The following is a 13921-nucleotide window of genomic DNA, read 5'->3' as shown; positions in this document are numbered from 1 at the left end:
TTTGTTTGTTTATTTATTTTTTTGTAGCGAAAGAGAGAGAGATTGAGGGAATCACCAGGCACCTAGGATTAAGATACAAATGCTGGAGCTATATAAATGGGTCTCCATGCACTATCCTTGCTTTGGGAAAGCAGAATTAGTGAAAAGTTTTTAAGAGAAAATGAAAACAACAAGCTAGCACCATTGTGGAACAAAATAATCTTCCACTGCTTTATTTCTAAACATTCTTGTCCCTAGAGGTATCAGTAAGAAAGTAAAAAATGAAGGTAAAATTAATACATTTCCATTGTTAAAGGCTGATAAACAAAGTCCCTACTAAAGACAACAGTATTTACATATTCTCTATCTGAGGGTTTGCAGAACTTCTCATTTCTACTCTCATCTCCATGTAAGAAGCACCCTAAATTTTTCCTAATAAGTTCCCAAAGCTTTGTGTTAATGTTATAATACAAACGAGAAAGACAACTAACATGTTAGTCTGGCTAGTGTACGTGAGCAAAGAAAGGGCTGACAAAAAACCACAGTGCCTTGAGGCAATTTCTGCAGCAGAAAATAAATGCTTGGCCTGAACTCAACTATACAGACATAATGTCAAAAATGAAGTAACTCCTGTCTTTAAAGCCCCTGAGAGTCACTGGAAAGCTTCCCCAGACTTCAGATTACACTGTTATTTATTTCTCAGTGATTCTATAGTGAGTAAATCACTGAACTGACATTAAGGAAATGGAGTTGGTTTCCTGTTCCTGACAGAGATTTTCTGCGAGACCCTGAATCAGTCATAATGCAGTAACCAAGAGCAGCCCTGCTAAGAAAGACTTGGGGGTGCTGGTGGATGAGAGGCTGGACATGACCTGGCAATGTGTTCTCACAGCCCAGAAAGCCAGTCATGCCCTGGGCTGCATCAAAAGCAGCACGGCCAGTGGGTCAAGGAAGGGGATTCTGCCCCTCTACTCCGCACTCATGAGACCCCACCTGGTGTACTGTATCCAGCTCTGGAGTCCCAGTACAGAAGGGGCACAGACCTGTTAGAATGAGTTCAAAAGAGGGTCATGAAGATGATTAGAGGGATGGAGCACCTCTTCTGTGAGAAAAAGGTGAGAGAATTGTGATTGTTCAGCCTAGAGAAGAGAAGGCTTTGTGGTGACCTTTTGCAGCCTTTCAGTACTTGAAGGGAGCCTAAAGGAGAGCTGGGGAGGAACTTTTTACAAGGGCATATAGTGATAGGACAAGGGGGAATGGCTTTGAACTGAAAGAGAGTAGGTTAAATTAGATATTAGGAAAAGAATGTCAACTGTGAGGGCAGTGAAGCACTGGAACAGGTTGCCCACGGTAAATGTGAAGTCCTGAACATACAAGAGAGGATACTGTTTTTTATAAATTGACACAGATATCCTGTTGTGACAGCACCTCTTACAGAGAATAACAAGAGTTACAGTTATCTAGAACATCCCAGGACAGAGTCCAGATAGCTGCTATTAAAAAGTCATAGACATAAAGTTTAATAGGGAAAAAGAAGGCTATCACAACTTGTATAAGTCAAAAAACTTTAATTCCAAATGCTGTACTGATTTCCATTCCACCACAGTTTGATGTATTTCAAGAACGAAGTTAACCAATGGCTGATTTCTAACTGGGGGCTTGGACCAAATTTTCATGCAGTCAGGTAGAGAATTTCACAACACCAGTCGATCACCAGCATATTTTTTATATGCTTCACAAAGTGAGGACTTAACCATAGAATGGCTAACTGAGAACACTATTAGTTTAATATCATCTTATTCTACCTGTCCTGGTAGCAACATTTTTACAGAAACAGACCAGCCTATAAGAGGAAAGACATTGAACTTTGAACCTCTATTCACATGAAAATACTCTTGGAAAATGAAAAGCCACTTGCCCTATGAACAATTAACAGGATCACTGCATGACCTGTGGGGTGACTTTGGTCAGCAGATGGGCCTGACCATTTAAAGTCAGCTACTTTTTCTCTACTCCCTTTCTCACTAGTAAAGAGGCCATCTTTATGCTTTCTATAATGAAGTAGATAATCACAACAAGAAATAGATAAACATCATTATAGAAAAATTATTATATCTTCTTATCCATGATTAAGAAGTATTTTTACATTTTTGCTACCCAAAGTCCCAGGCACAACAGTACAAGCCAGCGAAGCAAACCTTACATCCCTGTATTTACCAATTCCAGACCTGTGAGAGCACACGGGATGCAACAGCAATGTCAGCAAAGCTGTGATGTTTAACTAGCTTCAGTAACATCCAGGTTGCACTTATGAATATTTGGAGACCCTTGGTTTAGACTGAATAGGTTTTCTCAAAGACATGTCTTTTCAGAAAGGCAAGAAAAGGCAGTCAGGTTCTTCCCAGTTGAAAGCCGATTCCAAACACACACAAAAGCATGCAGAGAAGTAAGATTTATCCAGCATAGTATAGGTTAAATATACATAAAACATAGTAAATACTTAGAAAAGCTTGTAAAAGGCAGGATGTACAGACCACTCCCTTAAAAGGGAAGCCAGCTCCCATCAGTCTCTGCTATCTCGTTGACTAGCTGGTTTATGTTCTGACTGTGATCCACCAGTAGGTTGCCCCTTGCCAGCATCCTCCCTGTCATGCTTCTCACCACGTAGGGCTGACCCACACCAACCAAGTACTCAGCCACCCAGTAACCACCTCAGACTCTATCCTCAGCAAGGACTATAGATACCATATGGTTCCCTTCATGCACAAAAGGAATGAACCCAGTCCCTTCCTTCATGTTTTTGCCCTTTGCCTTTTGCCTTTTGCCCTTTTGCCCTTTGCCCTTTACTTCGCTTTGGTTAACTGAGGCTGCAGAACAGCCCCAATATGGTTTTCCTCACCACTTTGTTGTTTTTTTTTTAGAAAGTGATATCACAAAACAGACACTTCTGAAATCTGAGGAGAAGAAAAGTTGTGGGCCTTTGGGTATTAGAGAGAAATTCATCTTCAAACCATTTGTAGATTGAGAAGCTGCGCTACAAAGAAAGGGTTCCCAAAGCACTCAGACCTTGGAGTTTGAGAGCAGCACACACTGTGTCTCCCTTTAGAGATGGAGGAAGGAGTGGCTGGAAAATCGCAAACCAGCAACCCTGGCTTGCATGCTTGGGGAGGCTCTAGAAAAAAATTATGAGACTATTAAGGATTTCTCAAGTACAAATTGTTTCAAAATTATCTACTTTTCTGGCAGAGCAAAGAGCCTAGCAGATAGGCAATTTTGCAAATAATTGGGTATTTTTTATTAAACAAGGTATCTGCACTCACTTCCTACATTTTTTTTTTTTTTTCAAATTAAAGGTTAGGATACTTGACTTGACTCCAAACATCCTGCCTTTGCAATCCTCTCCAGATGGGGTAAACAGGAAATCTTGCATAATTGTCAAGGTTCCTCATACCAGTTTGGCATACCTGTTATACCAATTATCTGGTCAAATAGCATAGAAGTAAAGTGCTTGCTAATGGCCTAAAATAATCATCTAGAGTAAGTGTCTGAAAAGTACCTAATGTGGACTTTACAGTAAACTTCAGGTAAACTGTTTTGAAATAATGCATTTTGGAAAATCCTGTTCAATGGCCAAGCATATTCAATAGTACTTAGTGAATGCAGCTCCCTTCTCAGACCTCTGGATCTCACATTTCCTTCTAGACTGTGGCCCAGTTCAACCAGAGGGGCCAAATATACCACCTAACTTTTCCCTGTCACATCTACCTTTGAAATGGCTAGGACATTTTCCTGGAATGTGTGGTTTGATCTGCCCTCTGCCTCATCAGAGCTCAGAACCAGATCTTCTGCTTGTCAGCAGGCCAGAAGGCTACCACATAAGAGAGTTGGGCAATATGGATATTTTCAAAGAAAGAAATCAATCCAGCTTGGTTCTTCCAAAACTGCCAAGAGGGAGTTTTGAAAGAATTCCTCTCCTAACTAGGAAAGGGATTATGGTTTTGGAGAAAACAGCTAATTCTAGAGGTAAGCTGCATACAGCCCCATGTAAACTGTGTTTAACATTTCTGCACGGTTAACCATAATTCCTCTGCTCCTCCACTGACAGGTTATTGGGGGAGGTCATCCTTTTGAGACAGTGAGTACTTTCTCCCTGCTCAAAGAGTCTGAGGGCTAGCTCAAGGCTTTGAATAACAGGGGTGAAAAGGTCAAATACCTCAGAGGAAGACACTGAAAGCTGTGGTCTGGTAGATGATGCATGTTATTGACTTCTTTGTAACATCATGAAGTGTCAGCATTAAGGATCTGAAAATGCATGTTGTGCTGTGTACCTTTTCAGGCAGTAAGAAGCTAGCAAATTCAATGCAAAGGCTAACTTTCACTGCCTATCTGCGGGTCTCAAGCATTCTCAAATACTGAAAGGTTCACAGTGGTTCAGTGAATCCAGGATAGGGTTGGGTCATTATTGAAACAGCTCTAAAAATACATCTTTATGTTGTTGTTTCTGGAGGAGTAAGAAGGGGAGGATCTGAAGGTAAAAAGGGGGAAAGTACTTGAACCAGGAGAGGAATAGCACCAGAAGAAAGGGGAACAGGAAAGGGATACAGGAAGAAGCTAAAGCCCCTATTGGAGATGCACAAGATAAAGAGATTGACATGTAAAGCAAAGGGAAGTCCATGTGTATGGGTGTAAATATGACCCCTGACAGGGCGACTCTACTGAGCATCCTTTTTTGTATCCTGGTAGCTCACAGCCTGTTTGTGCACTGACTGTGTATGGTAATATCTGAATGCAGAGAAAAAACATCTGTAAGCATTCTTTTAAATATATTTGCATAGTTGATTTTCAGCAGCTTAAATTGTGTCTTAGAGGACAGCCTGGAAAAAGGCTAACAAGGATCTAAAAATAGAACCTGGATACGACAGATAGGTCTGATCATCAAAAAAAAAAAAACACCTCAGGGGAAGTCCCACAGCAAAAGAACAGTCCAGTTCAAGTCACCACTCTTAAAATGTTTATTAAAATCTGCCATATCATTGCTGGTACATCACTGTAAAATGAGGAGTCAGATTCCGCTTCGGAACTGCATAGACTTGAAAATCCAGAGCTAGTCGTCAGAAAGTTCAACAAAACTGCGCTTCTGCATTAAGAGGTTTATGGTAAGTCACAAAAGCTATCAAGCTGTAACACAGATTAACTTTACCTCTCTAACCTATTGCATCAAGCCATGGGCCCACAGAAGAAGAAATATCTTCAATTCCAAACAAGCACACTCCCAAATGTGGGCTTACAAATCCTCACACAGATAAATTCTGTAGTTCATTTGACTTCTCCTGGTCAGAGTTACTATAAGATGCAAGCATTTCGTCTTTGCTATTTAGTGTCGGTGGTCAAGCAGCATAGAAATTCTGTGGGATCCCTTTCACACCCAGGCCTGTTATCTGTTAAAAAAAAATAAATAGATAAGAAAAAGAAAGAAAGGAAAGAAAGGAAGAAAGAAAGAAAGGAAGAAAGGAAGAAAGAAAGGAAGAAAGAAAGAAAGGAAGAAAGGAAGAAAGGAGGAAAGAAAGAAAGAAAGAAAGAAAGAAAGAAAGAAGGAAAAAGAAAGAAAGAGAAAGAAAGAGAAAGAAGAAGAAAGAAAGGAAGAAAGAAAGAAAGGAAGAAAGGAAGAAAGGAGGAAAGAAAGAAAGAAAGAAAGAAAGAAAGAAAGAAGGAAAAAGAAAGAAAGAGAAAGAAAGAGAAAGAAAGAAAAAAGACAGAAAGGAAGGAAACAGATAAATCTCCAACTGAGTATAATGAAAACATTTAAATGTTGTAGAACAAATATTACAGCAAATATTACAGCAACCAACTCCTATGTCTAGGGTCCCCTGCTTCAAGAGGAGCCCAAAAAGAGTAATTGCATGGAGTTTTTTTCAAACTCCTTAAGGTTAAGATCACTAAGATTATCAAGCACCACTCAATAATTTTGCTAATTTAAATGTTATCTGTGGCCCTTATATGTGGTCCTTTTTTCCTAAAACAAGTCATAGTAATTTTTAATATGCTTTGCCCATTCAAGACAAATGTGAGCTTGGTGAACACCAACACACTCTCAGAATATGAGGTTTGGCAGGTCCGATGTATAGAAAGAAAGAAATAAAATCTGCTCACCTTGAAAATCTCTCCTGCATGAGGTTCCTTAGCTAAGGTGGCCTCGTCCAGTCCATCGTATGCAGAAGTCACGTACATTTCTGAGTAGTCTTTTCCACCAAAGCAGCAAGAGGTGATCCTTGGAGTAGGCAGCCTCACAGTTTGAATTCTTTTTCCTGGGAAAAACATACAATTGTTTTCTAATGTCCATTTTCTAGGAAGCATGTAATTACGAATGTACTATGAACGTAATTATGAATGTACTGTGCATGGCACAGATGTGGGACTTACCCAGAAGGCATCTCCCCTTCAGACAGAAACCATATTCTAAAGGATAGTTTGTGGGGATATCAAATTCATTCATCTGCCTCATCTCTAACTAAATTTCAGGCTCTCCCCCTGTGGAGCTGTGGGGCTTCACTTCCATTTCTCAAAATGCAGCAATACAGTATGTGAGGCCAGGAAGGGCAGGAACACATGATCTAGGATGGCCATCATTCATTCCTTAACAGCATTTCCTAGTTAAACATTCAGTTAAACAACACTAAGATTTTTTTTTAATTGCAGTAGATATGCAGTACACTTTTTATTTAGCTATATTATTAAGAACAGTGCGTGCTGCACATCAGCAAACCATGGGAGCAAGGGTACCTGGCACTGGGAGGCAGCACAGGGAGCTGCAGTCTTTACATGATCGGGGACTGAACCAGGAATGTTCTTGGCAACCCATGGGGCAGAAATGGGCAATAAATTACACCTTCTTATCTCGCCTCCAAACCATTCTTCCTGGCTGCCATTCCTCTCATGTTCATATGCACATGCTGGTGGAAGTCTTACCGGTCTCTGGGTCTATACGAATGACTCTGCCGCCATCAATACAGGCCACCCAGAGCTTCCCTTCTGCATCTATGCACATCCCATCAGGCATTTGCTCCTCCTTTTCCAGATGGTACAAAAGTTTGGGGCAGGCTGTGGGAAGAGATACAAAGCTGGTGTTATGTGGGCTGCTACTGATTCTGTATCAGATTCCAGTCTAACATCTTCCATGCTCTTGCAAACAGCTAAATTCATTTTCCGTGAGAAAGACATTCTGCAAAATGTACATCACATATGCATTTTGCAGACTGTTAGGAGCCAGACTTAGCCTTTCTTAGGCAGAAACAAGCCCCCAGCAAAGCCATTGCAGTTTGGGATTGTACTGAATTAGGGCTCCTATTATTTTACCAAGAGAAGAACAAAATGCCCCCATCTCCCTTGTGAACCCACTTGCTATCTGCCACAACATGAGTGCTGCCAGTGCGATAATTTTTCCTGGACTTTCATTGGTCATGGTAGCCTGGATATGTCACATAAATAATGACATGGGTTTAAACATTGGTGATAAGCCATTGGTCCCAGCTAAAGATCAAGAACTTCACTTTTTAATGGCCAACCAAGCAACCAGTTTTGATTAAGACTGGATGCCAGCTGCTAGTGGCCTAGGATGCAGTGCAGATGGATTGGAGGGCACGCGCATGGTCCATGGAGCAGGGCCCGTGGGCAGTGGACCACCTGCACTGACCCAGCACCTTCTGGCTATCACCACCCAAAAAGAGACAGTCACAAGCCTAGCTAAGGCTAGGAAGCTCAAACACATTACATTTTTGTATTTTCAGCAGGGAAAGTTGCATAAAATCTTCTTTAGAAATGTTATATCTTAAAAATCTGTAGGAACAGATGTTCTCAGCAAAGTGAAATCTGAGTGAATGTAGTTATTTTGTGTAATTTTCAGCCGTGATTACACAAAGTCTACACTCATTAGAGTACAAAGGTAGTTCAGCCTTTTAAATTCGCATGGAGTATATCAGGCTGATACTGCACAGAAGTATTTCACAGAGTTTTGAAATGAAGTTATATCCATTATTCTTGCACCTAAATTTTCCTTTTTGCGGATATAATAAAAAATGTTTACCCAGAAAGTGAATTTAAGTGAAATTTGCCAACATCTGAAGGCAATTTTAATTTCAGAATTGGGAAACCTCAGTCACAATGATAACTTGATCCTCCAAATACCTTTCTGTGATATATATGCATGCACATTCTCCATCTATATTTATGGAGCTAGTACAACCAAAGTGTTCCAGTAGATGGCACTCAAGAGTAAATAGCATCCTGCAAACCCTCTCATTCCGGAGTATAAATGACTTGTTCCCTAGAACTCCTTGAATGGGTCTAAATATGAGCCATCTCTCCAGATGAAAGTAAGCTGAAGGACTGGTAAAAGTTTGTTAACCAAATACACCTGATAAGTAGCTAAATTTGAGAGATACCACAGTCAGCCTACTGACAAGTTGTAAGCAGAAGATATGAGATCTGTCAAATAAATAACCACACCTCACAGGCCCAGGTCTTGCTGCAGAAAGAGCAATAGAGCTACTTGTCACCAAATTTAAAAAGCACGTGTACCAATCTTTCCAGTGTGCACATCATAGCTGAAGGCATGGACAGCGTATGTCAGGCTGTCAATGTGAAAGAAGGTCCTGTGGTCCAGGGACCAATCCAGACCATTGGAGATGTCCAGCTGGTCTAACTGTTTTATTACGGAATGGTCAGGGAAAAGGGTATAGAGAGCCCCCTGCCGCCTCGCTCGGACGCCTGGTGCTGTCTCTTCAGCCATCGTACCTGAAATGGAAATGGAGCACAGTTAGAAGAAAGCAGAAGCTTGTTCATCGTGTTTAATCAAAACACTCCTCTGACTGTTACCAAGAGGTCCTAGGGAGAATCACAGCATTGTGATTTTTTTATTCTTCCTAAAAAGAAAATATTTTTAGGAAGAAATTCTTTGCTGTGAGGGTGGTGAGACACTGGAAGAGGTTGACCAGAGAAGGTGTGGATTCCCCATGCCTGGCAGCGTTCAAGGTCAAGTTAGACTGGGCTTTGAGCAGCCTGGTCTAGTAGAAGGTGTCCCTGCCCATGGCAGGGAGGTTGGAACTAGGTGGTCTTTATGGAACTAAATGGTCTTTAAGATCCTGTTTAACCCAAACCATTACAAGATTCTACAATTTTACAGTTCTATGATGAAGGGTCTAATCAGGCCCTGAGAGGTTGATGAGAAGGAGGAAAAGGAACACATCAGAAGCAGATGCCTCCCACAGAGCTGATCCTGGCCAGTGAAAGGATGAGTTTCTGCACTGCCATGAGGTTTAAGTCACAGACACCAAAGACCCAAAGGAGCACCATGACACACCAGGGGTTCAGGTTCTGCTCACAGTACAAGCTAAGATGCAGGCAAGCATCATGTGCTCTTTTTTGCTGTTGCTCTTTGTAAGCCACTTTCATCATTTAAATGGTCTATGATCATAAAATACAGGTGTACACCATGTGCCCGAAAGCGATGTCCAAGCACTCCTTGAACTCTGGCAGGCTTGGGACCATGACCAGTGGGGAGCCTGTTCCAGTGCTTGACCATCCTCTGGGTTAAAGATGCTTTTTGTAATACCCAACCCTTCAGGAGGCTGAGGATCTCTCCCCACATCCCTGTTTCCCACAGGCTAACTGGGAGAGGCTGCATGTGAAGGATGCAAGCTGCAGCTCATGTTCTGTTCTAGAATCACAGAATATGCTGAGTTGGAAGGGACCCACAAGGATCATCGAGTCCAACTCCTGGTCCTGCACAGGACCATCCTCAAGAATCACACCATGTGCCTGAGAGTATCATTCAAATGCTTCTTGAACTCTGTCAGGCTTGGTGCTGTGACCACTTCCCTGGGGAACCTGTTCCAATGCCCAACCATCCTCTGGGTGAAGAACCCTTTTCTAATATCCAACCTAAACCTCCTCTGACACAAGTTCAGGCCATTCCCTTGTGTTCTGTCACTGGTCACTGCAGAAAAGAGATCAGTGCCTGCCCCTCCTCTTCCTCTCACAAGGAAGTTGTAGACTGCGGTGAGGTCTCCCCTCAGTCTCCTCTTCTCCAGGCTGAAGCTGCATCCCTCTCTATACCACCAGAAAACTTCCCACCTACATGAGCCTTTCACTGGCTTTTCACCTTCTACAGAGGTAGGTGTCTGACAAACATCATCCACCAAGTAGCAGAGCCTTCCTGTTGGATGGCTCTTGCCAACAGCCTCTCTCCTCCTTTAGGTCAGAGAATGCTGGGTCCCTTGTCCTCCTTCATCAGGCAGTAACTGAGCAGAGCGTTCACAAAATGGCTCATGCTTGTGACAGTGGGTTTTGTAGGGAACTCAACTGAGGAATCAATAACAAAGAATAAAATACATTATATAAAATACACTGTAATAAGTTTCCCTTTGCTCTGGGGGAAATTTCTGCCAGGAACTTACCAGCAAAAAACCTCCCCTTTGGATCCACTTTCCCATCATTGAACCTGTTGTTGGGTTTATCCTGCTCGAGCTCAAGGATGGTGGTGACTGCCTGGGTGTCCCAGTCCAGAAAGGCAAACCTGGTTCCCAGGGCAATAACGTAGCCCCCACACTGCCGCAGTGCCACCGAGCCAACACGGGCATCTGTGGGTGAGAGGGAGCAGAAGATGACAGGTAGCTCTGAGGCCATCGGTCAGCACTCACCGAGGGTATCTGGGCTTCACTGGGACATCCCTGACCTGGGAAAGGCTGAGTTGATGCTAAGATCCTTCTCCCCTGAGATCATTAGCACATCTCACTAGCTCTGTGTTCCAAAGATTTTCCCACTTTCTGGGCAGACACAGTCATTAGGACTGTATGTCTGGCTCTGCAGGTCCCAAATGAGACATGCATTCCCATTTAGGCTTATCAAGGGCAACACGCACATGGTCCTCCACACCTGAGCACACTCCCCTCTGCTCAGCTGGCTTGGGCCACACCGTGCTCAGCAACACGCTGTGGGAGGACAGGGCATGTGGCCCCATGGAAAGTAAGGGACACCACTATGCTGCAGGACTCCTACCAGGAGGGATGGATGGGGCAGAGTGACTCCCAGAATGAAGTGAGTACAGACTCTTACCCACAGACACGCTCTGCACCTCATTGGTGATTGGGCTCCAGCGGCAAACTTTCTGTGAGTTAATGTCTACATAGACAAGTGCGTTCTCCCTTTCTTCCCAGACCGGGCACTCTCCCATCCGGTTCTTCTCCTTCACGACAGATTCGATTTTGATGGAGGAGGACATGGTCTGAGGGGAAGAGAGTTAATAATGGATTTAATGAAAAGCTGTCATGTTTATGCTTAAAAGCAGAGTTTGTAAATGGCAAAGCACTCCAAATCCCACATGACAGAGTAATTTAGGAGGTTCCTATGGCATTTCCATGGCCTCATGGCTAGAAATGAGCTCAAGACACCAAAGCTTCTCCTTAGCAAAACTTTCCTAAACCACAGCTGCTGATGAAGCACCTGCCTCCAGGCAAGGGAGTGCTGGGCCATGGCCCTGAGCTGGCACCCAGCTGTTGTCTGGGGATCAGTGGTCCCAAGGGTCCCCCAGACCACAGGGAGCAGCACAAACGAGTCAGAAGTCTTTTTGTGAGAAAACAAGGCTCTGCCTTACCAATGCAGATGCACTGGCTTTCTCCACAGGAAGACATATATGTACCCGTAATACCGACTGCTGTCTGCCACGAGGGCCAGACCAGGTGCCTCTTCCCACACCAAGTCAGTGTGAATATGCAAACACTGAGGAAATCTCCTGCCTTTGAAATCCTACTGTTTTGCTTTCTCTCTAAGCATTTCATCTTCATCAGCCCCCTCACCACCCCCGCTTCATCTCCAACCCCTGCCACAGAATCTGAATTTCGCCCCATGCCAGGCTGCGGGGTGTAATTACCCCAGTTGCTGCTCTGGGGGCAAAGACGCCAGTGAACCTCTCATTCCATGCATCTGCTTCTGCCAGGAGTTGTTCATGCCCTAACTACCCCATCCCCCTGTCCCCATTGCAGCAGGGTGCCCACAGGGACACAGCCATAGCCCTGGCATGGGGTGCACAATCCATCAGGTTTGTGTCCAGAGCCCACTGATGCCCTCCAAAATAGGGATCCTGGGCTTGCCCTGCCCTTGCTGTGGAGTGGGATGTGAGCAATATCCTCCACCATTCAGCTCTTACAAAAGAAAGAGGCCCACTCGCTGCCTCAGTCACCGCTAAAGCTAATGGAGCCGCACCCCACCAGCACCCACCAGCCTCAGCACATTTTTTCCACAGACTGGGGAGATATTTCTTGGGAGGCAGCCAATCCCTGACATAACATTAGTCCTAGGGATTACTGTATTCAAGCAGGCATTGTTTCCTAGTAGGTGAGCTGGTGATAAGGTTTACAGATAATTAATTAGCACTAATGCACTTCAAAATATGTAGGAAGAGCCAGTCAATCACTGTGAGTGGAAATGCCAGGGCTGGGGCACAGGATCTTTCCTGAAATGAGTCACACCACCAAGGTAAGGTTCAATCGACCCATCTATCAACTATATCCCACTCCCTTCCAAAAAACCTGGCCACAAGAGTCCGGGCAGCAAGCTACTCCACACAGGCAAACAGCATCAGTCTAAAGTATAGATGAGGATATATAATAAGATGCCAGGTTTTAACCTCCTTAAACCTGTTAAACCATGCTCAAGCTGGCGGAGTGAGTTTCTCTTCGGTTAAAGCTTTGTGTCATGTGGCTGCCATATGTGGGACCCGAGGCTTGGAGACACAATGCTGACTTTATTATATCATGACTTGGAAAACACGGAGTTGCTCCCACCCCTGTGGGAAAATGGCATTCAGCAGCAGCCCGGCAGCAGTGCAGTTCCTGCAGAGGCAGAAAGCCTCCAGATCTGCAGCAGCCAGTGTGTATTTGTCTTGGCCATTGTTTCATTGACCCAACCAAGCCTTATTAAAGCTTTCTTTTCTCACCAGCTCCTGTTTCATTTACATCCTCCTTCTCCAACTTCCGTAACACCAAAATAGGGGCCTGGCAGATAAGCTGTGGTGAAATACTGATTCACAGCCCATCCCACATGCCACATGAGGAGTACACAATCACACTATTGTCAACTGTTTCACAAGGCACAGTCAGGGGAGAAACCAATCTACCTGCACCAGCTGTCTGCTCACCCCTCTCATGTCCCCCCAGTAATGCTGTGGAGACCTGCCCTGTCCCACAGAGCCTCAGTGTGTGTCCTCCTTCCCCGTCTGCACATTCAGCTTCAGCATCTATCCCCTTCACCGAAGAAATAGCTCCTGTGTGTTACTCCAGCTGTGGAGTTTTTCACACTGATGAATATTTTGGTTCAAATAATCATCAGCCCTCCCCTTTTTTAAGAAGAGGGCAATTGGAAGGGAAGACTTGTGCTTTGCTGGCTGAGGCTTCACTAGTTTTTACAAGCAGATGAAAATGGAGGTTTTTAACAGGAAGGGTCGTCATACCGTAAAAGGCAGCACTGCCCTCCAGAAGAGTCCCCACAAACTGGCAGCCCTGGTCTCATCCTACCTGTGTCCCCCTTCCACCCAGTGGTACACCTCCTGTCGAACCCTCTCTGTCAGCACCCTATGGAACTTCGCAGCAGAAGCAGCAGCATTTCACCAAATACATCATCTCAGAGGGAAAAATGAGGTAATGACCCCAAAAACCCTGGTTCAAAACATCCCAGTGTAATCGCTCCCCAGGCATCCTGCCACCTGGCACCTTTTTCTGTGGCACCTCACACCCTGCTTGGCACAACATTAACCCATCAGAGATGAGCATGCAAGGAAAGACAAGAGAAATTCCAATCAAAAAGGATCAAATCCCACCATATTCTCCAGAAACAAAATCCCTGCAGAAAAGCATGTCACATTCACCCTGCCTATATCCTCTCTCCAATATTT

The 13921-nt window shown here is 44.0% G+C and overlaps 1 protein-coding gene across 1 annotated transcript; it reads right to left on the bottom strand.

Annotated features, from left to right (window-relative positions):
- Window positions 1-4967: 4967 nt before the first annotated feature.
- Window positions 4968-11555, bottom strand: LOC113990702 (regucalcin-like). The gene is made up of 6 exons (XM_027726365.2): window positions 11089-11555; window positions 10431-10613; window positions 8554-8769; window positions 6946-7077; window positions 6130-6284; window positions 4968-5417 (listed from the first exon to the last, which is right to left on the bottom strand). Exons 1-6 carry the CDS (start codon window positions 11252-11254, stop codon window positions 5367-5369), a joined length of 903 nt encoding a protein of 300 aa, XP_027582166.1. The 5' UTR covers window positions 11255-11555; the 3' UTR covers window positions 4968-5366.
- Between the last annotated feature and the right edge of the window lie 2366 nt (window positions 11556-13921).

This window comes from Pipra filicauda, unplaced genomic scaffold, assembly GCF_003945595.2.
Source record: "Pipra filicauda isolate LSUMZ 115617 unplaced genomic scaffold, ASM394559v2 scaffold68_size4259465_pilon, whole genome shotgun sequence".
NCBI lineage: Eukaryota > Metazoa > Chordata > Aves > Passeriformes > Pipridae > Pipra > Pipra filicauda.
Note: the sequence above shows the minus strand (reverse complement) of the source record. Positions and strands in the feature narration are given on the sequence as shown.

What these genes read in the sequence shown, in the direction of transcription:
- LOC113990702 (XM_027726365.2), bottom strand. Translation starts at nt 11,254, where the DNA reads ATGTCCTCCTCCATCAAAATCGAATCTGTCGTGAAGGAGAAGAACCGG. An exon ending in TGTGCACACTGGAAAGATTG is followed by an intron (nt 7,078 to 8,553) that starts GTACACGTGCTT and finishes CTCTTCCCACAG; the next exon opens with CCTGCCCCAAACTTTTGTAC. An exon ending in ATGCAGGAGAGATTTTCAAG is followed by an intron (nt 5,418 to 6,129) that starts GTGAGCAGATTT and finishes TTTTTTTAACAG; the next exon opens with ATAACAGGCCTGGGTGTGAA.